The 27,360-nt window shown below is 49.2% G+C and overlaps 1 protein-coding gene across 1 annotated transcript; it reads left to right on the top strand.

Annotated features, from left to right (window-relative positions):
* Window positions 1–168: 168 nt before the first annotated feature.
* On the top strand, window positions 169–24,433 carry LOC120837983. Its single transcript, XM_040207689.2, has 14 exons — window positions 169–334; window positions 1,445–1,598; window positions 3,074–3,161; window positions 8,175–8,291; window positions 9,165–9,343; window positions 9,933–10,082; window positions 12,440–12,612; window positions 13,363–13,484; window positions 13,970–14,083; window positions 16,085–16,174; window positions 16,663–16,829; window positions 19,331–19,511; window positions 23,176–23,285; window positions 24,129–24,433. Exons 1-14 carry the CDS (start codon window positions 265–267, stop codon window positions 24,301–24,303), a joined length of 1,890 nt encoding a protein of 629 aa, XP_040063623.2. The 5' UTR covers window positions 169–264; the 3' UTR covers window positions 24,304–24,433.
* Window positions 24,434–27,360: the final 2,927 nt, after the last annotated feature.

The raw sequence follows: 27,360 nt of genomic DNA, 5'->3' as shown, positions 1-27,360 counted from the left end.
GGATGCTCACGTGACACCGTGACGTCGGACGACGTTGTGACGTAAGGTCATTTCATCAGATGCTTGCCTTATGGTCGCGTGACCATCACGGGGTGCCCATAAGTGCCGCACATTTAGTGTCTGGGATATGTCGGAGGGACAGTCTTTTCGATGGACGGTGGTCCAGCATTGCAGCCAAGCGTGCACGGAGCTGCGGCCGTCCCCGTTCAGAATGGGAGCCAGAGCAGCAGCCCCGGCAACACCACGACCACGGACGTATCCTGCATGGTGAGGGGGCTCTGGAACGGAACCCTGGCCCAGTCTGGGCTCGAGGAGAAGTCGCCCGCCGCCAACTGTGAGTCTCCGCCGTTCCTTCATAAAAGCTTTTAGTGCAGAAGCTGTCGTGGCACGTTGAGAGATCCCCAAACTGTTAAAATTGCGTAACCCTCAGTTCAGGGGTTTAAACATAGGAGCTGGGTGCCTCGAATGGTTGCCGTCATCGGTGATCTTGAGCAAAGAAATGAGAAAGAGAGCGACGGAAAAGCGGAGAAAGAAAGCAGAGGACAGGTTAGGCGTGTTCGTTTTGCCGCGGCGAGTCGAAGTTGTTAGAGTGCTTGTCAACTTAATTTTTTTTTATACATGTACAATGCCGATGTTTTTGTGCAAGATAAGCCTGGAGAAACTCTAGACACAGAGTTTTCGAGCGATGCATTCCTTCGTGCGTGCCAGAGCGTCGTCGGCAATGTGGTACACTCGGAACCACCGACGTCAGCGTCTGTACCCCACCGTTCTGAAGCGGCCGAAATGCGCTTGGGACCTTTCTGTCCGGTTTATTATATTAACTCGATGCCTCTGTCTTTCTCTGAGGCGTGCCAGATGCCCTTTGTCGGCTTGGCCCGTGTAAACCCCGTAATGTGACTTTCTGCTTGGCACGATCCATGGCCTATGTACTCGGCGTCGGCTATTCTGCATCGCGTCGTCGAGGCTGGGGTGGCTTCCGCAACGTCACTGTGTCTAAAACGCGTCTCCGACTGGTGCGTTTACTGCGTCCCAGGAAGTGGGCCCTCGGTTTTCGCCCATTGACATAAAAAAAAAAAAAAAAGTGTCCTGTTGGTGTTGCTGCGGTGGCAGTGGATGTGGCAGATGCCTGTACCGTGGCGGGTCACCCTACAGTTTGACCGTTTGTGAAAGCTTCGGCAGCCGGTAGTTTGGACGCCGAGACGACGGCGACGCTCGCATTCCCTCCTACGTTTCACTGGGACTCCTGTGCCCAATTGTCAGGGTTGCGAAACCCGACAACACGATGCTACGACTTCTGCGATGCCGTTTGTTGCCACTTCGGGACCGCATTTGATGCACGGGCAGAATAGGACGCTGAACGCGCCGGCCGGATATTTTACCGTGCCCTCTGAAGATGTACCGGCGCGAGAGACGGTTCGGCGAATGACCCTCGTGCGATTTGCAGGCAGCACGGACGGACGAGTGGCGCACCCCACGACCGCGGCCGCCCCCTTTGAGGTGTTCAGCGAGCCGACGCAGACCCGGCCCCCCTCGGTGCCCTGCGGCCCCGCCGATCCCACGGACGTCGCGGGGACGTGTCTCGTGGCCGATGAAAACGGGCGAGTGCCTTTGAATTGACCTTCGCATTTTTCCGGCACTTGCTCCCGAGATTTGTTTTTAAATGGGAATGTGTTTTAAGCGGCGTTTTCGGCGTCACGAACGAGCGTATAAATAAAGCTTGTATATAAACTATATAAACAGTCGGATGCTGGAGCCACTGAGCTACTAGCGCAGCTGGCATGGATTGCTCCATGTTTTTACTGGAATACAAAAGTGTCGGCGACAACAACAGGTTTTGGAGGAAACTAATAAATTAAGTAACGAAAGCAAAAAATATGATAAAATTTAAATGAGAAATAAAATTGGTAAATAAGAAATAAATAAGGAAGTGAAAAAAAAAACAATTAAAAAAATTACTGCAAACCTTTTTTTTTTTTTTGCGGGCTCGATATTTTTCAAGTTTGACAAAGTGCAGTTTTTGGAAATATTATATGGCCACTAAGTTTCGTGCCTTGCGAAAATGAGATCCTCTCGAAAATTAAGTCGTTTACGGTAAGGGGAAAAATACATAATAGAAAAATTAAAAATCTTTCACAAATGACGCACAAAGCGTGTGTAAAACACGTTGTGTGCTCCCTGGTTTTTGTCAGCATGGTCGAGCCTGTATAATGTTGTAGGTTAAAGGGACACTGAGACCCCCAGACATTTTTTTTAATGTTTTTTGTTAGGCCATTCGTTATGGTTTCAGGAGACTACCCAATCAATATTTCGCTACAGCGTCACACATATTTTTAATGAAGTCAGAAAATTCAACTGCTCGGAACCGAAACTGTACTGGGATGGAAGCAGAAGTATAGAGATGGAGAAAGTCACCGGAAATCACTTGGCTGTGCAACTTTTTTTTTTTTTTTTTTCGATCAACATATTTGCAGTTTTTTTAGAAACCACGAAAAATGGGTATCATGTTTTTTGTGTATTTTTAGTATTGAGTGTATGCCTTCGATGACCCACAACTTCGATTGTCTTTGGTGGTTGTGTCTAAACCGTAGAGAACGGCATGTGGCCACGGAGAAGAGAGTGAGCGAGACTCAGAACGGCTAGTTCTCGATCAGCTGTACCCTGACCGAAAGAAAACGAACTTCGAGCCGCAAATTTTGTTCTGGGTGGTTGGGCTCTCATCTGCTATGTACAAATTAAAACCTTGGCGAGCATAAATACCCTGTCAGTGTGCCTTTAACCATTATTTTAGCAGACCGGAGCCAGCCATTCATGCACAACTGTAATCCAACCACTCCCTAGTTTGTGCATCATTATTTAAAAGGTCCGTAGGCTTCGGAGGCGTTTTGTCGCATCGATCCCGAGACCGAAAGGAGTTTCTTGGCCGTAATTGAGGAGCCTCGCCCTAAGCAATTCTGGTCCCGCGTGCTTCTCGCCCTATTTAACCAGTTCTATTGCATCAAGGTGCCGCTTTTATGCGCCGCGGTTGTTTTGGAAGCATGGATTGACGTGTTTTCCCCGCACGTTTCGCGCACAGCCCTCCGCCCGGCTCCGGCCAGCAGTGTGCGAGGAGTGTCTCTAGACCGCACCAACGCAGGATCCCCTTTGCAGAACTGGAGCCGCCGGTACGCCTACTTTTTCTCTGGCAAGCGCACGGCGCCCGAAACCCCTTTTTGGGCAACATCAGTGGTCGCCGTATTTCGAGCACGAGGTCCTGCTCTGTGCCGATGCCGAACATCGACGTGCCGCTCTGGTCCACTATGTGGAGCGCTTGCCCGAAGTAGTGCGGCCTCGGATTATTGGCAGAGCGGCTGCTATACCCCATCTCACTAGTTCCGCGCGGTGCTGTGAAAGCCACACCGTGAGAAAGAAAAGTCGCTTTTGTATGAATTTTGAGTGATCGACTGATCTCCGAGCAGACGAAAAGCGACGTGGGGGTGCACGAAAGAGGGTTTGGGTAAGAGGGAAGTTCCTCCTTCCGTTCCTCCAACTGCTCGGGTTACGCTCTTGTCTCCCCACTTTTGGTAGCGCTGCGTGCAGCTAGTGAGATAGACGACGTGCGCTTCTGGAAAGGGTCTCTTATACTTCGTTTGGGTTTAAGTCCAGACGCAGCCGACGCTATGAGGTAACGGGACCAGTCGAGCAGCTACACGAGCCACTGAGCCTTTTTTATTTACGATTGGTTCGGCGACAATACAGCACGTAGAGAAAAACGACAAACTCCACGATGGGGGGCACTCATTTTTGACCATAGGTCGGCACTTCAGGACCCGCTCACTCGCCATCACATCACCAAAATCTGAAGCCCATCAAGGTAATTCACAATCGCATTGCAAAGCATACCGCCATTCAAAAGTCACAGCCCTTCACAATATAGATTTCAACTGTGCCAGACACTCGTAGCCAATCACATCTTGGCCCCTCAGAGTCGCCCCCATCACGGTTATTTTCACTCATCAGGCACGTATACAGGGGGTGGGGGACCCATCTCCCCCCATCCGGATACGTGCCTGATCGGAGCTATATATGCAGAAGGAGTTCGGAAGATGGGTGGAGCTTGTGGCCGCTAAATCTATCTAGAGTGAGCTGACCTCACGACAACACAATATGAAGATTCATTTTCATTTTGCCGCTTCACTCAGAGAGCCCACTTAAATTTACGGTTACAAGTAGCATTATGGAAACATTTCTCATTCATTGGTATTCTATTACGCCTGTAATTCGTCACTGCATTAAAAAACCGAACGGTTGTTATCAATTTCCAATAACAAAACTTGCATATAAGTTTTTCTTTGTTTTCAAACAAAAGCATGGTTTCTCAATCAAAAAGGGTCAAGCAATTTAGAGAAAAGGACCATGGGACACCTTTGACGTCTTAGAGAACTTCTGGTTCACAAAAATAATGAACAAAGCCCACCTTGACATTGCTGCTTGAAATGACGAAGTCAGAAATCTGCTAAATTTTTTCCCATATTTTTATAAACCAACTTGCCTCCTCCAAGTCAATAAATTGTACAGCCGAATGCCCTCGTTAAATCTCCAACTTTGTTGTCCATGTAGCATTTATGCTTTCTAGCATAGCTGACGTAAGCAAGCACGACAGGCTTGCAAAGACGGAGCGACCGGAAGTCTTTTGGGATGCGAGCGTCAGCTCATGTTTGTAAATAGCAAAAGGGTCTATGGACGAAAAAAAGAAATGAAAGACGGTAATATTTTACAGCGGAGCTGTTAAGGGCTAGGTTCCCCAGGATCGTGTCCGGTACCAAACTCGTGTCGACACAAACCTACACGAAACATCTGGATAGCTACCGCCATCTATAAGCGATGGCGGCAAGCACACAACCAGTCTGGTTGCCGCCGTCGCTCGTATGTCGCGGCAACCTTTCCAGCTATGATAGAAGAATGGATTGTTGGGCACCATTGGTGGGAATTCATCGTAAGAAACAGCGCGAAAAACAGACGAGGACGAAGAAGAAACACATGTGAAGAGCGCAGCGCACGTCACGTCTGTTTCTTTGTCCTCGTTGGTTTTGCGCGCTGCTTCCTACACTCTTATCAGTTTCGGTTTGGACTCAGGATAGGTCAGCCGTGCGCTCTTTCGGGGAAAGGAGACAGGCTGCGGAAGGAGTGGCGACGTACGCAGCAGCGTGGAATGGTTCCGCAATTGACGCGAAGCCGCAATCGCCTTGACTTTCACTGCGTCCACCGCTTCAGACTCCCTTGCGAAAGAAGAGCACACATTGCTCGCCTGGAAAGCCGCCGCCGAGAACAGAAGCAGCGATGTAAACGGCGCCGGGGGGCCAATGCCACGGACGATGATCGCACTTGGGACGCCAAGCGCAAGCGCGAGGCCCGGCGACGACAGCACTCTACGCTAGCTGAACAGTTCCCGGGTGCGACGGCGAGGTTCTGGGGGGAGTTCGTAGGGAACCCGTTTGGCACCACGTGCGCCGTGTGCGACCGACTCTGGTTCACCGGAGACATATCCATGATCGGCGGCGCGTCGGACGAGAATAAGCAGGAAACGGACGCGTGCGCGTTGCGACAGTGTATCAAGTCAGCGGACATTTACAAAGAACCAGTGTGCAGAACGTGCCGAAATCCCTTGCTCAAAGGCACAGTGCCCTGGTTCGCGACCGTGAACGGCTACAAGTACCCATCCGTACCGGAGCACCAACCGAGGTTGAACGTGGTGGAGGAACGACTAGTGGCGCCTCGACTACCGTTCATGAGCCTTCGGCGGTTGACGTGGTATGACAAAGAAAAGCGGGGACAGTACGGTTGTCACATAACCTATTACCTAATCACACCTTAATTTTTACATTTATAATTACTTCATTTCTACCATAGTAAACAGCTTCACTGGTTTTCCTTCTTCACTAGAGTGGAAAGGCTGAAAGTTTTTTTAAAGATCAACGCAGATAAGGAAGTTTGAGCAATTGATTGCGTGGAAAGACACGTCACTGCGGACATGGAGTGGCTAATCCAAAGTGGGTCGTGAATTAGTAACAATATGGCAGGGGAAATATTTGGTCGGATGGACGGATGTTAATGGCTATATCCTTTATAAAGGGTGGCAGCTTGCGCCACCTAGCCTATGTCTAAAAGACAAACATATGATTCCTCCTGCCCTTCTGAGCCAATTTTCTCCCCTATCACCAGGATGACCTTTGGGGGTCGGGCAAAAAACTAAAAACATCATCCCCCGCTTCTTCCCCCCAGCAAGGGAGTCGGCAATTTTTCTGGTCAAACATTGTCAGCGTTACCCCAGCACAGGACCCACTAGGGGACAGGGTTGCTTCTGTGATGCCTCAATACCTGCTCAGGCCTTTCCATCTGCTGCTAAAAATGGAAGCGCAAAGAAAACACAACAGTCGCATGTTCACAAAAGAAAAATACGCCTCCCCACCTGCACCACCCTTGCCACCAATACCACACCCCCATCCCCCTAGCAACGCCGCTCAGCGCTCAAAGTCAAGCCACAAAACTTTTGCGGGGAACGCCAACAGCCAAACTCGTCTCCGTGTCTGAATTCATGAACTTACGATCACAAACACCTCGGGGTTCACAGGCTCACTCCCCATCACATCACAAGCCCATCATGTCCACGATGCCACTCACCATCTCATCATAAACTCATCATGCTCCTGAAGTTGCTCCAGGCTCACAAAGTCACTCACCATCTCATGATCTCGTGACGCTCATGAGGCTACTCACCATCTCATCATGAACTGTTCACTCTCACGAAGTCACTCACCATCTCATCTGATCAGAGTTGACAACGTCATTCACCATCACATCATGACCTCTTCAAACTTCACGAAGTCGCTCACAGCCGCTCACAATTACGCGGTGAGTGTGAGTGAGGCGGGTTCATGGGTGACTTTGTCGAGGTATGCCCTTGACGCTGTCCGGTTGGTTTCGTCGGCTGCATATGGTCTTGAAGGTGATACGAAGTATGGTAAACAAAATTATTTCTTTCCGTTCTAATTAATGTGATACTTGCGGCGTGGCCTAGGGCTAAGCGTAAGCAAACAAGAAACCAAGATATATATATTTTTTTTTTTTGTTAGTTACGCAATGGAAGAGAAAGCTGGTTCCCACACTTGCGACTGCTTACGACCAAGTGCCCTGCAACCTCTTGGGATCTCTCACGACGAGAGAAAGCACTGGCGCCATCTATCGGGTAGCTGTAAAATACTGATTTCTCTTTTATTGTTCGTGCATCATTTATTCTTTTCTTGGATCGAAAAACCTTTGACAATGTTATACACAACCCTTTTACAGCGGAGCTGTTAAGGGCTAGGTTCCTCAGGATCGTGTCCGGTACCAAAGAAATGTCGACACAAACCTACACGAACCTCTGGACAGCTACTGCCATCTATAAGCGACGGCAGCAACCAGTCTGGCTGCCACCGTCGCTCATAGATGGCAGCAACCTTTCCAGCTATCATAGAAGAATGGATAGTTGGGCAAGTTGGGCGCGTAAAACAGACAAGGACGCAAAAAAAAACACACGTGACGAGCGCAACGCACGTCACGTGTGTTTTTTCTTCGTCCTTATCTGTTTTGTGCGCTGTTTTCTACGCTCTTATCAGTTTCGGTTTGGACTCATGGTGGGCCAGCCGCGTGCCCTTTCTTCGGAGAAAGAACACTGGGTGTGGAAGGAGCGGCGACATACGCAGCAGCGCGAATGGGTCGTCCGCAACCGCCGTGCGCGTCGAGCGCTTCAGATTTTTTTGCGAAAGAAGAGCAAATCGCTCGCCTGGAGCGTCACTGCCTAGAACAGAAGCTACATCTCCGCTGCTCTTCCTTCTGCACCAAAGTGGAAAGGCTGAAAGTTTTTTTATAGATGATATGCAGCACGTTTGATCTTGCAACTACCAGAAAACTTAACTCTAGTAAAATGCAGTTCCAGGGCCACCTCATGGATGGCACCGGCGTGCCAGTGTGTTCTCTCGTCGTAAGAAGTCGTAAGAACTCTGTCGTCAGCAAACGCGAATGCGTGAACCAGCCTTTAATCCATCCCATTTCACCTTAAGAGGTGGGACAGAGTATGAACTGAAACGAAGTATGATTCCGGTCGCCTGTTCACGCAACTAAAAGTGTCATCTCTGCTTGTCCTGCCACGTTTGTAGAAGCCTCCCGCAGAAGATGAGGAGGAGGAGGAGGAAGGTGGCGGCATGAACGGCTTCCAGCCCTTTACGGACGACGACAACTTCACCTACGCACCCACCAAGAGCTTCGTGAAGAAGGTCCGTGGGCATAGACGCCCTGGCGTTGTGCCACTTGACGCTTGCTAAATGTGTTTTGTAACTTTTCATGTTTCAAACATTGAGAAACTTTTCTCAGCATCTTGACGTTACCATATTCACACCTAGCAACTGCTACAGCTGTGATTCGCTATGTCTTGTCATCGTCCTTATCATTAATTGGAAATTCCTAGCATTGCGTAGAAGATCATGCGGTGCCAACGTGTTTTTAGATCTTTGAATGGCATCGTAAATAGTAACTGACACTCCCCCTTTATATAATTGCAAGACCGTGAAAAGAATTCATAGTGAATTTGGGCGATGTCAAACCCCATGTTCCTCTGTCACGGGAAGTTGCGTGACAGTATTGCCACCGATTGGTTGCTGCTCCCTCAAGCATTCTCCGATTGCAGCAGTTCAGTTACCCCAAGGCGAAGCGTCGGCCTATGGATCCCGAAATGGCGGGTTCGAACCCAAGGTGGCCCACAATTTGACGTACGCTTTTTGCAGGTTTGATTGCGCGTCAAAAGGTCCCCAGGCAAGGGAAATTAATACTCAGCCCTCTTCCGGGGCACGCCCGATGCCTTTCGTTGGCTTGGCACGTAAAACCCCCAGATTTGACTTTGAATGTGACTTGGGATACCGGTTTAAATCCCAGCCGTTCGCGTTAACTCATCCGCGACCTCGAAGCCTCGGTAAAAATTGTCCTACCCGAGGTTGCCGAAAGAGTTCGAGAAACATTGAGTGCCATCCCGAGATCGATTATGCACCGCGGTCATGGACCTTAGCATCCCTGTTGACGAAAAGTGACTTGCGAGGGGTCGTCTTTGTGAGGCCTTTCGTCAACACCCGAGCAACTGCCGGCTCTCTCTGCAGGTGACCTCCACGCCTTTCGACGGGAGGCTTCCGCCGGTGGGGGAGGACTTCACGGTGGGCGGGTTGACGGAGCTAGTTCAGGACGTGGCACTCGAACCGGAAGCCAGGAAAGAACCATATATGGCGGCGGCAGTGAAGCGCCGGCTCTCGGCACCCCTGGTCGTGGCAGGAGATCTCAGGTGAGCCAAAACCAGCTCCAGTAACCGGAGGAAGGACCCTCCTCCTTTTCAGCATTTGCTCCGCTAAAGAGCTAGTTTTCGCCGTTTTTTTAATTTTTTTATTGGAGGATGGCATCGCTTCGGTCGCGCACCAGTCGAATAGCCGTGCTTGGAGATTTGTGTCTGTCCTTTGTCCCCTTTGTTCCCCTTCTCCAGGGTTTATTATTATCATTCTTGTCCAGCTCGCTTGCACCTTTGCATTATAGGCATTGCTTCTTTTGAAGTCAATATTGCAGATTGACGGCAGGCTCTTTGATTACAAGGTCAAAGCTGACTGCCGTTCACATTGGCAGACCATCAGCACGAAACTTTAATCTTGAGGACGAACATATTAGGACAGTTTGGCTTATGGTTATGCACTGACGGGTGGTTCAGACTTGCTCAAATAGTGCTTTAGACTGGGAGATTGCTTTACACAGGTGCAGGGAAAGCGGGAGAAATTTTCGAGTCTGGGGAGCCCCTAAGGGCACTCTGAAGATCCCTTGCATTTCTAAAAACCCAGTTTGAAGTTTTGACACTGGCGGTTCTGTCGCGACGTCTGGCATTGCAGCACCATTTTGGAGGGCAGCAAGGAGAGCTCGAGCAAGTCGGGCAGCTCGAGCGGCTCGAGTTGCTCGTCTGGATCATCGTCCGTCTCGGCCGCCGCACTCAGCGCCCAGAGCCGGCTGCCTGCGCTGCAAGAGGAGGCTTCACCGCCGAGGTGGGTTCAATAACAATAGAATTTTAGCGGATTGTTTTTTTCGCCCTGATAACGATACCTCCTCTCCCCTTCGGCGGCCTTGGGCATGCATCGTATTGTTATCGGGTGTCGTTATCGGGGCGAAAAAACGGTCTGCTAAAACTCTCTAATGTCATTTGGACAGGTTGCTCACCACAAGGTATGGTTAGTTGGCGCCAAAAGAGCAGTGTGTTTAGTTCCGCGCTTGCTCCTGTATACGGAAAAGCGACGCAAACCTCTTCCTTCCCAAGCCAGTTTCCCCTTTTCAAGGGGGGAAAACCTTCTCTCCCTCTGTCTGCTCCCAGCAGATGACAGTATTTATGAGCATAAGCCGCCTTGATGGCTCCAAGTCAAAGCGCTAACCTTTGGATCCCCTGGTGGGCGGGTTCCAATCCGGGCTACAACTTATTGCGAACATGGCGCTGTGTGACCCAGATTTCTTTTTCTCACGAAAAGATCCCCGGGTGGTCCAAATGAATCCTCAGTCCTCTACGGGGGCATGCCAGATGCCCTTCGTTGGTTAGGCATGTAGAGCCCCCAAATTTGAGCCTCCTTCTCATAGGAGGTTGATAAGAGGGATGAGAAGGGTCTCAACTCTCCATGAGGTGAGGCCCTTCCCTCCCTTCCCAGCTAACGGCTCCATTTTGGAGCGTGGCCACGCAGCATTTCTACATAATAAGGCCATAGTGCCAAATTATTGACATCACTAAAAGCACAAGTTCGGAGCATGGAGTACCGCATCGGACGGAGACCCGTCTTCAGTCGGTGAGAACACAACTCTCTGCCGAACGCCAGTGCAGAACTTTTCTCTCCCCCCCCCCCGGCGCCATCAAAAATTTCATCGCCTACTGGGAAGGAAGAGAAAAATATTTGAAGGTGGGGTGTTGGCAAAAAGGAAAGTTGAGTACAGTGTAGACTGCATATAACGTATGTCGCGGGAGTCGCAAAAATCCGCACTATAAGCGGTACCGCATTATAACCAAAACATCAATTTTTCAGGCCAAAATACATGCCATGAGACTACTTACCTTTGTAAAAGAATTTACTTTATGTTAGGTGAAAAATAAAGCTTAGTTTGAGGAAAGTCTTTATTTCACCAGACTAGAACAGTTCTGTCTCAAGTGTGTCACACATTTTGAAAGAAATGAGCGACTTTTGCCTGGCGCAGCCTTTTAACAGCGTCGCGGGTTGCGGACGGACGTTGCGAGCGTTCAGGATTGCTAACCCTAATCACTTTTCTCCGGCGATGAAAACGCGTGAAAATTCGCATCCTTTATACGGTACGCGCCAGTAATACCTTCAACTTGAGCACAGGCATGAAATGCTCCAAATAAGAAATCCGGGCGATGTTCGAAAACACAGAAAACACCACTCTAGTCGAAGTAAACAAACACGACGACACGGGCGTTTCTGCCGTCTTGAGAGTGCCGCCACGACATCGCCGCACGAGTAGGTGGATCTTCCCTTGGATCTTCCCTTCTAGTACGTGCTGGGTTATCATAACGACACACAACGAAAATTCACAGTCAAGGGTAGCGCTTTTACGCGGAACGATGAGCCTCCATCACGCAATCTACATCGACGATCAAAACCAACGCCATGTTTGCGGATAGACGCAGCCGGCCCGCGACCGGAGAGGAGGAGAAGCGTTGTAATAGAGGTTGGGGGGGAAAGGAGAGAGCCTATAGTGTGTACGCACTGCCGGCATGCAACGCGCGCGAACACTTCTCCTCGACCTGCGATTGGTCTGTCGTTGCGGTTGTTTCCAACCATCGCAGCGGAGGGACGCACGCACGAGAACGACACGTGCATGCGTCCCTCCGTCGCTATGGCAACTGCAGCCTCTCTCTTCGCATCTCCCGGTTTCTTCGAGCAACCTCCTTGCCCCGCGAGTGCCGCTTGCGGCTCGCGCCGTTATCTAGCGCCGCAAAGGGAAGCGTGCTCGCTGCGCCGGTCAGTCGGCACGGCCGCCGGGCTCTTCCAGAAACCGCACTATAACCGGTATTTCCCTTCGCGCGCCTGCATTTTAAGCGGTATGTAAATACATGGAGTTCTATGGGAGGCGAACCGGTGGTTTAAAAAAGCCGCGTTATACCCGGTCCTGCACTATAAGCGGTTACGTTGTAAGTGGTCTATACTGTATAGTGTTTTGTGCTACCAATAGGTGGTGCCACTGTTGTCTCGTCGTAAGGATTCGCAGGAGGATATAAGGTGCTTGGCGGTAAGCTGTCGCAAGTGTGTGAACGAGCCTTTAGCACCTGCGAACGAGACCGTGCGGATTTGACATTATTTATGGCAGTCCTCGGACTTACGTCCTCCTCGCGTCATTTGTGTTGCAGGCAGCAGCTGTCGCCCGAAGACTGTGGCCAGGGGGACCACCTGGACCCCTTCGACCGAATAGTGACGGACACCATCCTGTCGTCCCTGGCCGTGGGACTCGAGCAGCGTCATGGTTTTTCTACCCGCAACTCAAACCGACCCCTCCTCAAGCCGGACCACACCGTCACTCTCGGTGAGCATCCGGTAAACTGGTCCAGAAGTCTCGGTACTTCTGGGCTGGTTTGCTCAGCGGCTAAGCTCCGCTTAGGAGGTTTTTCGTGGTCGCGCAAACAACTTCCAGAGAAACATCAATTTCTTTTTTTTTTTAATTTGCGTCATCTGTTTTTTGTTACATTGTCAAGACTAGCATAGCGTCCACAGTGCTGCAGCTCGGCATTGCAGCAAGAGCACGTGACTTTGTAGTGCATCTCGTTCGCACGCGCTCTCGTGCGATAAACGTCGAGCGACGCGCTCGCGCCAGTGGCTTTGACGGCATTAGGGCACTACGGAAGCTCACCAGCCTTGACTATGCAAAACAAAATGCTCGACGCCAAGACAGGCAAATGGCTACCGTTAAGTCCATCCTTGCTTCACTTATTCGAGTCTGGTTTTGCGCATTGAAAGAAAGTGAATGGGCTTGAAATGTTAAGCGAAATTAACTGGATTTGTGTTGTTTAGGAGTGGCTTGTAAAGTTGTTTTTGAAAAAAAACCTCGTTAACCGAGACTTATAGACAAGAGCAGGCAAGGCTTATATCTGCTAAGCGGAATCGACTGGAACGCTCAGTACTTCCTGCCCTGTTGGCCGGTCAAGCGACGTGACAATGCCTTTTGTGGCTATTTTAGCCGCTGGGAGAGGGGGCCGCTTTAACCAGCAAACTGCCCCTCCCCCCGCAAGTTGGATCTCGTGAATCGGCACCCCTTGATGCCCTTTTCGATGCACAGGTTGGCCCCGGAGGGAGTTTCACGTGCAACGCCTGATAGCGACGGGAGCCTACGCCAAGGTGTACCTGGCGGAGGTGGTGGACCCCGAATTCACCTTCATGGACACCGACGGAACCTTTGAGGTGGGTGCCGCCCCCACCTTTCGAGGGAAGCCAATCGCTTGGGTGTGTTTTGTCGGGTAGCTGCACCGCAACAGTTAAGGCAGGTTCACACCTCCGCATTCGAGTGTGATTGATTGCATCGCGACCGCCCATAATCTCTTACGACGAGAGAACACGGGGGTACACTGGCGCCATCTATCAGGGAGCCCTAAAACACTCCCGATATACAAATGACTAGACTGTAGGTGTCCCAGTATTTGCGAAATCAAGTCTACGCGATGTCCGTTCGTTCGCAGACGACCGAGTTAGCGATGGCTGGAATCTGTGACGCCATCTCCCGATAGGTGCAGCGAGCAGAGGATGGACTCCGTCGCCTGTTTTCTACGCACTCGGAGCCGTGATTATTCCAGCAGTCTGTTCTGCTTGCTGGGACACCGAAGCCTGCCGTGACGACAGACAGTTTCATTGAAAGTGTGGGTGACAGATGTTGTCGTTGGGTGTTGCAGCACCCGGAACAGCGGAAAGTGGCCCTGAAGGTGCTCGCAGATTGCAACCCGTGGGAGTTTTTCATCTGCTCCGAGCTCCGCAGTCGTCTTGCAGAGAAGCCGCCGCCCACGGTGGTACGTCTTACCTCGGACCAGTCTTACGGCGGCGCTCTTTCGTTCGGAATTTTGTGCCTGTGGCCCTCTTTTGGTCGAGATAAGAGCGAAAGCGTTCTCGGCTGCAAATTGTACATGGCGCCACAGATAGCGCGTAATCAACATTAAAGGACACATGCCAAGGAAAAAAACATTTTTTTTAGACAGCTTAGATGGAAAAAGGATGTCATAAAACGATTTTACAACGAAGAAAAAAATTTTTAGAGCTATATTTACGGCGCAATACGAATTTGTAGTTGGCGCTCGCGGGAGCCGCCGCTGGTCACGTGGTAGGCCCGCGCGCCGCCGCGCTGCGTCGCCGCCGCACGCTGAGCGTTGTGCGAACGCCGCTTCAACGCGTTTCTTTACGCCGCCGTCGCCGCCGCCGCACAAGTTCGTCTGCGATGTTCTGGGAGAATGATTGGGTATTCTCTGTGACCTTATTTCAGAGGAGACGGGCTTTGACCTTACATTCTGCGGTTACTTTCCAGGATATGGGGCGTTCACTGATCTCACGATCCCTGATTGGCTTACTGCTTGTGTTATCTTTCAGGCTTCTTTTTTGTCCGAACAAACTTTTTGTAAGCAAAATAAATTTTACTTCTGTTACCTCCATCGTTTTCCTCTAGCACGCATGTACTCCGATTTTGGGCTAGTAAAAATCGGGAAGGAAATCCGTAAAAAAAAGTGGAACGTCTTTCGCTCCTTCGTTTTACTTTGTCGCGGACGTCCCCCAACCGTAAGGTCCGCGGCCGCGTCGTTCGGGTAGGATGAATGTTCGCAGATCGCGGAGTCAGCGATGAGGTATTTGTAGGGGTGGGCGATGACTTTTCGTTTTTATTTTTTGTAAATCGATATTTGGCCAAAAAGTGGGGTTGATGATGGCTCGGGGATGGGCGATGACTCGGCATATTACGGTAGTCACACTTGAGCTTGCGTAACTGTAACAGCAAGTGAATTGCTTTTTAAGAGGAACTATTTGCAGCTGTGTATTCTGCCATGCTCTTTGGGGTTTTAGTGTGTCCAAGTCTTCGAAATTCTAACGGCTTCCAAGGAAACTGTCTACGCTCCTTCAGAATGGCTGTAACAGTAATCGGTAATGACGACAGATTCTGCCATTTGGCTAGTTCAGAAACTGAGCTGCGAGCTTGTACAATAGTCTCACGATAATTCAAACATGGGTATTTCATACTTCCGGTTAATTCAAACGAATTTCTAAATTTTGGCGGACCCACAATGTTTTCAGCTTATATTAATTCATACCTTCTGTTCTCGCAGCCCCGTTGAGCGCACTTTTTACCAAGCACCGGTGCGCTGCGGAGAAGCAGCACCCGAGGAGCTTGCTTCCGCAGGTGTTGCTTCTCTGCAGCGCATCGGTGCTCGGTAACAAGTGCTCTCAACAAGACTTATTTGCGACTCCAAGGAACTAAAGGGGGTGTGCTGGTCAGGCAAAATGGCGGACGAAAGGAGGTCCTTTTCATCGTTCAGCACACGGACCACCATAAATTTCTAGCACTGCAGTATAATGTCTGTGTTATATATGAAAGCAAAAGCAATTTTTCGACGGTAAAAACCTTCTAGTCGGTGCGTAGGAATGACAAGGCGGAAGCATAAAATGAATTACTGGAAACAATGTTTGTTTCTATGCTGCCTACAAGAACCAAGCAGCGATAGCAGACGAAAGAGTCAAAACGACCTCCTCTGCTGAGCTTCTCGGCATTGCTGCTACACGGCGTCGATTTCCCTGAAGTCGCCAATAGTCCACAATAGACTTTTTTGCTGGATAAACAAACTTAGTTTTGTTTTGAGGTGCCATGCATTGTCTAAACAGTCCACGGTAGACAGCATAGACAACAACAGTTCACAATAGATAACAGGAATGACAAAAATGCAATACATTGAAGAAACATGTCTTAGTGTCTGCAGGCTGATGTATTTGCAGTGTGACTGCGGCTTTACCATTCTTTCGCCCTCTTCTTGCAGCTGGACTCTGTGGTGACGATTGAAGCGGCCTGTCTGTACAGAAATGGCGCCATCTTGGTGATGCCGTTTGGACAATATGGCACGCTCCTGGTGCGTAGCTTCGGGTCTTGGGTTCATGAGTGCGGCGTTTTGCCATGATTGCTACTTTGAGCCAAACATGTGCATTCTAAAGCCACTTGCGGAGTGTAACTGTGAGCACGGCACCGAGGTGGCGGAACCTTGCAGGTGAAACGTGTAATACGGAACGTTGCAGAGTGCTTTTTAAGGTTCCTCGCCGAGTGCCTCCAAAATGACGCATCATGGGAAAGTGATCAGGCATCAAAGAAGAACACATCTGGCAGTCTTCTCCTTGGGTGCATGTGGCCTAGGTCTTAGTTCCCGTAGCAGCGGTGGAACGTCGGCAAGTTGAACAGCCTTGCCTGGTGCCTTTAGAGCTTCACTGATATGGCACTCTCGAAAATTCCTTAGATACGATTTCCCTGTCTGTGCTTGAAATTCGTTCATAGCTCATCGATTTGCAGGCAAAATGGAGCGCAGCACATGCAGAAACAATGGGGTTATGTTTGTGCACGATGCAGGACCTGGTTCGGCGTTACCAAGAGCAGCAGTCGCAGGGCAGCAGGGGCATCCCGGAGTCCATGGCACTCTACTTTGCCCTCGAGCTGCTGCTCATTGTGTCCGCGGTGCACAAGTGCGGCATCATCCACGGAGACCTCAAGCCCGACAACGTGCTCGTCTCCGACCTGTAAGTTCTCTATCTCTCTCGTACGTGCACAGTGTTTTCCGACGTCCTGACGCGCGAGTCCATTTCGACTCCCGAATGTTTGGACGTACGTTGCGGCCCTGGCAACATGAAGAGGGTGCTCAGGGGAATTGCCTACTTGGTCCACTTTATGTAGTTTCGCCGCAACTTTGCAAGGAGTGAAAGCTACGGCCCTGCGAGCCAATTGGACCAACGTAGGCGAAGCACGTGGCAGCCCTTACCAAATGACTGGGGCGAGAGCACAACCCGGGCAGTTGGGGAATCCTCTTTTGTATGTCCCAGATGTCGCTATTTGTATGTCCCGACTTCGACAACAGTGCCTAAACTAGTGAGACAAGGTATAGACCATTTTATCGTGGGTAGCACCATTTTGAGAGCGAGAGAGAAAAGGGGAAAGGGCTACCGGCGCTTTCCTCCTTTCTGATTGTGTAGAAAGGGTGGAAGTCCCGGATGAGAGGCTTGGTCGGTGTTGGGCGTCTGCAGTGCCCTAACTTTGTTCAAACTCCCAAACTTAATTAAAGCCATGGTCTTCGATGGCAACAGTCCCCCGGTCATCGGACACCGTTGCTGGGTGATAGGGTGCACGAATAACGACAGAAAGCGTCGAATACCGCCCAAGGACCTCGTAGCTTGCATGGAATCCGGCAAGGCAAGTACGGCTGGAATGTTTTTAAGCTCCATTGCTTTCCGCATGACTAGAAATGATGAACCATTTATACATTTTTGCTTGCAACGGGCCTATTTCAACGTAGCCGCTTTTGGTTGTAATCAACAAGCGATACACGAAACGGGAACCTGAATTAACTTTGAAAACGCCCGGAGCTGCTACATATCGTCTTGCTGTGCTGTTTATATCTTCGTGTCCCTGTTCTTATATTTCCTTGTGAATGAATGACGAAGACGCTCTAGATGTACTTTTATCGAACCGCAGAAAGCCTCGAAGCAGCCACGAATTATTTTACTATTTGATGCAATATTTTGGGTACTCACCTCCAATTTTTATAGCTAGCACGTTCGCTGCCACCGTTCCCTCCGTCGCCACACTGGCGGATGCCATGACTCAAATAAAGAAACGTGCACGCTGGGCTCGAAAACGCAGATCGCAACATACGAGACGTTCCCTGCAGCGACTATCAAGCGCCTCAAAGCGCCTTAGTCAACGGAAACAACCCACCAGCGGCACTCGAAGGAGCGCTTTTGCCGGCTTTTTAATATCGCGCAGGAGATCGCGATTTAAAAAAAATTAATAGAACCACGTTTTCAACAATTTCTAGCCTCACCCGGCGGCGGAAATGAGCCTTCAACTAAGTGTTGTAGATGATAAAATCGAGTCAGTCACCACTCCAAATTATCACTATTAAGATAAATTCAGTTACGAAATTTTACAAGTTGAAACAGCAGTTATCATGAGAAAACTCGCACTCACATTGCGAGCGTACCCCATGTTCATCGGCGGTACAACGTTCGGTGCGCGCTCCATTCGAAAGGATGGCGTTGAGGAAACGCCTTTTCGGTTTACGGACGCAATCCACTGCCACCGGAGACAGGGGTCATGTGGAAAGCGATGGAGCTCAAAGACATTGCAGCCGCTCTCGCCTTGCCGGATTCCTTGCAAGCTACATATGTCCTCAGACGGTATTCTAATGCTTTCTGTTTTTATTCGTGCACCCTGTGATCCAGCAATGGTGTCCCGATGACCGGGGGACTGTTGCCATCGAAGCTTCTGGCTCTAATTAAGTTTGCGAGTTTAAAACAGAAAAGTAAGCACAAACGAAGTTCGGGCACAGCAGACACCCAACACCAGGGAAGCCTCTCATCCGGGAATTTCACTCTTTCTACACAATCAGAAAGGGGGAAAGCGCCGGTAGCCCTTTCCCCTTCCCTCTCTCGCCCTCTTTCAGTAAAACGGTCTATAGCCTGGGTGTTTTCCTCCGACGTGCCGAAGGCTCAAAGGGCTTGTAGCTTTAGTTCTTTGCCAAGTCATGCTGAAATTAAATATAGATGGCCCTAGCAGCCACCCGATACAAAGGCTATCTATCGCTTCTGTATTGCCTAGACCTACGCTAGCCGCTCGAGTACCACATCTGTCCCGTATCTGTGCGCTATACAGTAGAACCGCACTGATACGTTCTTGGTCGATATGTTTTTCCAGTTCCATTTTTCTGCAGGTATTTGCATCAATTTCCTGTTTCTTGCGTTTGTGTTGTCTCCAAAAACTGTTACTTGACGGAACAGCCTGGGCTGTTCGGCCTTAGCATTTTGCCTCTTTACAATATTGTCAAAAGTTTTCTAAGCAATAAAAAGTGATATGCAAAAAAGAAATGTTTGGAACTGTTATGCGTTACAAAGCTACCCAATAAATAGATGGCGACAGTGTGTTCTTGTAAGATTTCAAGAGGTTGTAAGGCGTTCGGTCGTAAACAGTCGCAAGTATGCGTGATCCAGTTTTACCCCTCTGACCAATTGAATTTCTGGGCATGCAGTCCGACGGAGCGGAACTGCGTGGAGCGTCTGGCGGAGCGTACGCACTGCCTGCAGCTGATCGACTTTGGCCGGGGCATTGACCAGCACCAGTTCCAGCCGGGTACTGTTTTCACGGAGGTGGTGCAGACGAACTGCTTCAAGTGCACCGAGATGATGGACGGACGGCCGTGGACCTTCCAGGTGACTTCGCGCACCGTCCATTGATTGTTTGTGTTCCGCATTGGGTGTAGGATGCTTGTGTGTTGCATTTGGTGACGAATGAGTGTGGGCAAAATTGGGTGTCGAATGATCGTTGGAATGGAGCCTTTTCGAAATTGAGTGCTACCTGGTGGCTCAAAAAGCAATTTCACTTCCAACAATCTGATGGTGATCATGAAACTGTCCCATCGGGCATCGTCACTTTTGCACGTCAACAATGGATGAGAATCGGTTCTTCAATCACCTCAATTCTTTCCACGTTTGTTTCAGTTTTGATGGTGTGAGCGTAAGAACTGACCAGCGCAAAGCACAGACTCGTACGCCTTTCGATTAAAACTCGGCCGTCAAAAGGCTTTCGAGCCAAAGTTGTGCCAAGAGATCGCTTATGCAGCCGTTGTATCTAGGTACTTTGTGCATCATGTTGTGCTGATGCCTCGAACGTACAAGCCTCATATATTCTCCTTTCGGTAGTATTTTCAACCTCTACCTTAATCAGCCTCAAGATGGCTGCCATTAGTTTAGCACAGGTGCCATACGCTGAGGTGCTAGTGATCAAAGTTGCCAGATTGAATTTCGAAAAGGGTCTACCGGTGTAGAATGATTGTTTGTATGGCATGTTTGGTGTCAAATGATTGTGAATAAAATTTAGGTGTAGAATGATTGTTTGTGTGTTGCTTTTGGCGTCGAGTGATTGTGGTTAAAATTGGGCGTCGAATGGTTTTGTGTGGCAAGTAAAGGCCATCTAATTGCAACATGCCGTTCGAGCTCTCTTTGTGTGTGTGTCGTACCCAAACTGGAGGAGTTGATCATGGTTTGTCTTCGAACATGGGTGGAGCTCCCCTCGAGATAAGAGGGCACAATTTCCTTGTCACAGGATGCAAGAAAGATTGTCTTGCAAGTCATTAAAACTTTGGTTTGGGCTAGTTGGTCCATGGTAGGTATAAGGTTTAAAAGCGCGAACAGACAGGGACAATAGAAAATAACACAAACGACAGGGACAAGCGCCTTGTCCCTGTCGTTTGTGTTATTTTCTATTGTCCCTGTCTGTTCGCACTTTTAAACCTTATACCTGTCTTGCAAAGCCCCTTGCATCTGCAGGTGTTATCTTTTGCTATGGAGAATTCTTTTGCTTGAGTCGTGCGTGAGCTTTTTTAACTTTTTTTGATTATTATATAGTATAATAAGCATGCTGTATGCATCAGAAACATAAATTCAAACTCCGAGATATTTGCAAACACAAGTGGCTTCACAATATTTTTCGAAATATTGGCATTACCATGGTCCGCTCAGCTTACAGGATCTTAAATTATAAACTTAACGGGAGGGCAAATGAATAAATCTGTGTGGCGCTGCCTGCAGAAGCTTAAATTGTAATATAATTTGTTTAGATTTTCGAAGAACTGTTGCCATTTTACGAGGCTGCCAAGGAGACTCACCAGTGTCGCTGTTCATATCCAATTTTCTTATTACTGTATTTATTAGAATACCAAGTCTACCTTTTTTTTTTCCAGAAATGTCAAAAATTAAGGGTCGACCTATAGACCATTCCATTTAGCGCTCTCTGGCCGGCACCATTTTGTTCAACAGCAGCGCCCTCTCCATACATCCGGGAAATTAAGCGGGTTCGGCAGGGTAAAACGAGAGAGAGGGCACGCGCCCGACTCCGCTAGCAGGCGACAAAACGGGAGGTTGCCGTTCTCCATCTTTGGGCTGCATCGGCGGGCTGTACGGAACACCAAACTCTCGCTCGTGGCTGCCGTTCTGAAGTGGTTCGCGTTCTTAGAATAGTTATGGCTACTTCAAATCAGCCCAGAGCTCTCTGCTGTTCTACTTCGGTAAATGATCAACTGAGATATCTTTTTCCCGCTACTTAAATAGCAGTTGAGTCAGCCGGCCGTACTATTCTCAACTACTGCATGTATTGCGGCAGGAGAGCACATTTTTATTTATTATTTTAAACATCCACTCATGGTCGCTAGAGGCCTACACCAGTACAAACTTCTTTATAGTAAAAAGGTACAGCCACTGGATTCACTTTTCGCCGGAGAGGTTGGCCAGTCTGATACAGTTTTCCCTATTTTTTTTTTATTTGCGCACAGATAACAGCGCAATTGGACTCCGTTAGTCTTTTTTATCTAGCATAGTAATACACGATAACTGGCATACCAAAATATGCGCATCTGCGCTTGAAATTCCCAAAATGACGCGATTTTAAACAGTTTGTACGCCAGCCGGATGCTAGGTACTGCCCACTCGGCAGAGCAGACGAGATGCAGGTGAGAGGGGGAGGGCTTTTTCTCTTTTTACCCTCTCTGCTATGACCCTAATGGAACGATCTATAATCATGACTAAAGAATTTCGACCTACATTCGTGACCAAATTTCGCGACCCTGCCGAGAGCATGGTGCTATCGAGTCACCGAATCGGCGTTGCCATAGGGCTGCGCCGCTTCTTGTTTCAGAAAGCTTTTGGTGCATGAAAACGACCGAAACAGCAGCAGCCAGCCTGTCAGTGGCCGGCGCTGCTCATCCATGCCCCTCACTATGCAAGGGGGGAAGGGGGGTGAGAGGGGCGCGATGTGCCATACTCCTTGCCCCCTCCCTTTCCCTCCATCCCTCTTTCCCTCGTGGACGCGCATTAAAAGAAAATATGGAGGTTACTTTCGCTTGTTGCTCACGGGCGACTTGTGGAGTTGTTCGCGTCTTTGTATTTTGTCTTTTGTCACATCGCCCATCTCCACTTTCTTTCGTTCCTTACTGTCGTCATTTTGCAACGGTGTCAGTGAGGTATTGTGAATTTGTGAGGATGTCCATGAAGCTGACGAAGCTCCCGACAATGATGACATGTCCGGAAGTTCTGATGATGATTAAGTTTCTGGCATTGCGCTGTGATTTAGCTGAAAGCGTTACAAATAAAGTTTTTTTTTTTTCTTTTGCTCAAACTTTTCTGTTCTTTAAAAAAATAAAAAAAAAGGTTGACTCTTTAATTTTTTGTTTTTTTTATTCTTGGCGAGTTTAATATAAAAGCATCGACCTATATTCGTGGTCGACATATATTCGAGTAAATACGGTACCTTTTTCTGGAATCCTCAGTCTTTTCATTGCGCCCACCCTTATGAAATTGTAATGTGCATTTAAGTGTCGAGCAGGAGCACTATCCGAACATCTTTTTTTACAGCGGTGTAATAACACACCGTGTCCCAGAGCAAATTGACCTTGCGCAAGCTGGACGAATTCTTTCAAAAATGGTGGATTCCTTTAAAACATTTTACCTTTACCGTGTTTTTGGAATCTTTTCTTGGGGCACTAAGGGGTGGCTTCACAATGGGTTTGTTTTCTTTTCGAACATGTTTTCGGCAAGCATTGTTAAGTTTAGGTCCCGCTGCTGATTCGGATATGACGATTCCGCAAAAACTCTGGCAGACAAGCTCTGGACAAAAATTTTGCCCTTGCCGAAGATATGGTAAAATATTTTGACGGGAAATAACCACCCGAATGAGCCATAAGACAGATTGTGTGGGCCCATCCACACATCAAATGGGGATCACCCATTTTGTGGGTCGGTAAGAGGTGCAGATGGTACCCCTCAGAGTTTCGGAACCGTCCAATGCCAACTCTCGCCTCCGTCGCAACCGTCTGATTTGCAGACGGACTGGTACGGCGTGGTGGCCTGCATCCACATCATGCTGTTTGGAGAGTACATGGACGTGGCAAAGGGCGCCAATGGAGTCTGGGCCGCCCGACAGAGGTTCAAGAGGCAAGTTGAGGTCACGCCCGGTTCAAACCGTGGGTAGCTTTCTTTCGTGGGAGTTCTTAAGAACAGTTTAAAGGACAATCTTTTGATCAGCGGCCACTGCGATGGACCGCTTTTTATTTAGGGTTGGTCTTTCGAATGCGTTGCCGCAAAATCCCACTATACAACGCCACTAAAATTTTTTATTGCAGGTATGCGTGAGACATTGTCTGTTACCTATTGATGCATTTTTGTCTTATGCAGATTTCGTTTCCCTACCCAAAGGAAGAATCAGCTTTTTTTGTTATGAGGGTTTTTAATTTTTGCCTCTTAGACCGACGGCTCGCCTAAATTCCGACTGCTCAGGTCAGTTCAATCGAAACAATGACGCAGTCTAAGACAGTCCAAGGAACTTGAACGGAAGCTACAGGATGTTCGGCATAAGTAGTGCCCCCCTACGAACTACCCTTTTTACAAAAAAGTTGGCAGACATGTTGCACCAATATATTCGTACGGTCGGCGCAACGAAACTGCATTGATAAGCCCGCATGTGCGTATTGTGATCGCGATATATGCGGAAGCGAGACTCAGTTTCAGTATTCTCGCCAATTAATCGAACGAGAAATACAACCCCCTGACAAATTCGTGCAACTCCGTCGCATAAAACGTACCGACAAAAGAAACAAAAAACTAGACTTACACATTAATAAATATGGTGCTGGTTTCCTTCCTTGTCTCAAGCAGACCTTGGTAGTCCACACAGTTCATTCTCGCAGCACCGTAAAACTGAGGGCCCGAAATAATGCGGAGAATGCTTCTGGAGTAGCGGCCGACTTCCATGGCAATGCCTCCCGACCCCGCACGCAGGTACTGGCAACGGGACCTCTGGGAGTCTCTCTTCTCCACGCTGCTCAACATCCCGAGCTGCGCCGAGCCCCCCGACGTGACGCCGTTTGTGGCACGGATTGCGGAACTCCTGGGGAACCCATCGCGCGCCCAGGACCTCCTTCTGCACGCACACAAGGCCAGTGGCATGTCGTGATGGCCGCCTCCTTCCCTCAAGAAACTGGAGTCTTGCGAATTCTTTTTATCCTTTTTAAATTAGACTTTGCACAACCCTGTACAGCCGCTTTTAATGCCGGAAAGTAATAAACTATGGTTTTATGCTTACATTGACGGAGTCCTGTATTGCCAAGTCGACAGAAGCGATTAGGGAGCGACAACTGTGTGGGCCCGAATAACCGGACTGCCGATGCAATCTCTAGGAAGTCTGGGCCTTGTTCCAAAACGATTCCTATTACTTTCAGGCCTAGTGGACCATAAAAGTCCAGTTTGACCTACTTTGGCACGGAAATCCACTCTTTCCCGGATATCCGGTTTGAGGTTTTTTTTACACCGATGGCTGTTATGGGGTTCTTCCCACCACTGGAAATGACGTTTGTTGATATAGTTGGAATAGTAGAGTGTCTGTTGTCGATGTTGCTAAATCTTTGAAAAAGATTGCCTGCCCCTCGCGAGAATTGAACCAGAGTTCGCTGCGTACAAAGCAGAGGTGTTACCACAGAGCTGTGCCACATCATTAACAACCCAATCTATACTTGATGCCCACTGCATGCACGCTCTGGAAGAAAAAAAATTCGGAGGACACCAAAGCACATCTTACGAGTTGTGAATGCAAAAGCATCTCTGGCTCACTGATGACTGCTGCGCCGCTGGGTGAGGCAGCGGCGGGAGTGCGAAGCTCGGCGTGGTGCATGCTGATATCGCGTGTCCTTTCATCATCATCATCATCATCGCCCTAGTTGCGAGTACTGGTTGACATTGAACCTCGAAGCGCAACGTTAGGCCTAACGTCGGGCCAGCGCATACCTGCATCCCCCCTCCTGCTGCACCGCCAGCAGTTCAGCTGGCTCTTTAGCAAGGATGACGCCGTTGCTATGGAGCCACATGACACATTGCAGCCAATGGGAATTTAGGTGCCATTTTTCGCTCAGCCAGTGGGGATTTAGGTGCCACTTATCGCTGCTACAGACAGCCATAATGCTGGTTTGGTTTGCTCCACGAAAGAGTTAATGCTTTCGCATTAAAAAAAATTGCCGAAAGCAAAATGCCGTCGTAGCAGTGTCAATGCTATGAGCTCGTTTTAGAAGACTCGCTTTGATGCACTCTGGAACAAAAACTTCCGAGGACACCTAAGCCGTTCTTATGAGTTGTGAATGGGAAACATGAATGCAGTTCTTCTGCTCCCTTAGTTTGTCTGCAATGTACTGGCGTGGACGGCCACGTTTCGCTTCCGACGAGGTTGCGGCTGCCAACGATGTAGATGTTTCAGGCGCTGCCATGTTCCTCAGCGCCGAGAGGAGCAGAAGTGGCCGCAGCGCCGGCAGAGACTGGCGGTGCGCCGCGCAGACCGCCCTGGCTCTCTAGCGACTGCTGTGCTGCGGGATGAGGCAGTGGTAGAAATGCGAAGCTCAGTGCAGTGCCTGCCGAGATCACATATCCTCTCACCATCATCATCGCCCTAGCTGCGGGTACTGGTTGACGACGTTAGACCTCAAAGCGTAACGTTAGGCTTAACGTCAGGCCAGCACATTCCCGCGTCCCCCCCTCTCGCTGCGCCGCCAGCAGTTCAACTAGCTTTTTAGCAATAATGACATCGTTGCTATGGAGCCACATGAAGCGTCGCAGTCAATGGGATTTCAGGTGCCGTTTTGCTCAGCCGATGGAGATTTGGGTGCCGATTTTTGCTGCTAGACAACAGCTACAGACAACGCTGGCTTCACTCCATCAGACGGTTAATGCTTTTGCATTAAAAAGGTCGTGATGCTGCTTTCTTGAACATGTATAGAAAAAGAAATTAAAGGAAGATCCATTAGTGGATTTTTAAGGAACGCGTTAGCATAACCCTTGGTAAATGCCACACTAGCATCAGCATTTCCACCCTGGGTAAATGCTGATGCTTGACCCCATCACTTTTCTGTTTTGGCTTTCTCTTTTGCTTCCTCATTTTTTTGCTGCCTCTTTTTGGCTTCGTTACGGGGTCAGTGTCAGCGTTTCTCATAGGGGGATGTGTGTGGCGTTTCTCAAGGGTTACGCTAACTGCCAACACATTCCCTGAGGATCCACCAATGGATCTTTCTTTAATTCTTTCCGACGAAGCAGGTTCACCGAGCCCGCTTCACCCCAGCCTCTGTCGTATGCAGACTCGCGTCTGCATGCCGCTTCTTCCACCGCGTATCGGCCAGCCGAGCTAGGCACTGCTTCCACTCCTCGGTCTCGTTTGCTCGCCTTGCACGCTTAGCAGCGCAATCTCCTGTCCGGCAGTGCTTTCGCCGTCCAGCGGTGTCCCGCGTGCCCATTGGTTTCCGCATCATCGCCTCTTTCCCGCCTTTGCCCTTCACCACTTTTCTCTATGCAGAGCGCTTTCCTTTTTAATGTTTTGTCCGCAGACGGACGGTTTCAGCTTTTCGCTGTTATGTAGGTATTAACGCTAACGCATTAAATGAAAGCCTTTGAAGCAAGACTGTCAGATGTCCATATTGTTCATAAAGAATGAACGCAACGGCGATGTTCAACAACTTCGCCACAAGTTGCGACACACGCCTATCGCTGCGTGGCACGAGCGAGTGCTAATATTTTCAGAAAGTATGCTATAGTCGGTTACAGGTTAAAAAAAGTTTTCGAGGGAAAGCGAGGCTGGGGAGGAAGCGGTCGGAATACTGAAGAGAGGAGGGTGTTTCCTCTTGTTTGCTTCCTTCTCCCCAGCCCTCCTTTCCCTGGAAATATTTTCATAACCTGTAACCGACTATAGATCTCAGTAGCTTTGCTATTGCTTTTGTGCCCATTGTGGCTCGTCTTTTGCCTCCAAGTCAGTACAAAGAAGCTTCTCCGCTCCTTCCTTCTGGCATCTTTTCTGGAAGGGGGAGAGGGGGTTGTGGTGCTCAAGTCTGGCAATGCTTTTTAATGCGAAATTATTAGCTGTCCCATGGAGTGAACCAACATCATCAGCTTTGAAACCACGCCAATTGTTAGCCAAACGGCACCTAAAATCCTCTTTCCCAAGTGAAGTCGATTTCGAATGGATTATGCTCCCATTGCC

This window comes from Ixodes scapularis, unplaced genomic scaffold (genome assembly GCF_016920785.2).
Source record: "Ixodes scapularis isolate PalLabHiFi unplaced genomic scaffold, ASM1692078v2 PGA_scaffold10__122_contigs__length_95168666, whole genome shotgun sequence".
Lineage (NCBI taxonomy): Eukaryota > Metazoa > Arthropoda > Arachnida > Ixodida > Ixodidae > Ixodes > Ixodes scapularis.
This window is presented reverse-complemented; position numbering and strand designations above follow the sequence as displayed.

Excerpts from the sequence above, each read along its gene's own strand:
- LOC120837983 (XM_040207689.2), top strand. The coding sequence starts at position 265 with ATGGTGAGGGGGCTCTGGAACGGAACCCTGGCCCAGTCTGGGCTCGAG. Across the intron at positions 3,162-8,174 it reads TTGCAGAACTGGAGCCGCCG|AAGCCTCCCGCAGAAGATGA; the intron begins GTACGCCTACTT and ends CCACGTTTGTAG. Across the intron at positions 12,613-13,362 it reads GGACCACACCGTCACTCTCG|GTTGGCCCCGGAGGGAGTTT; the intron begins GTGAGCATCCGG and ends TTCGATGCACAG.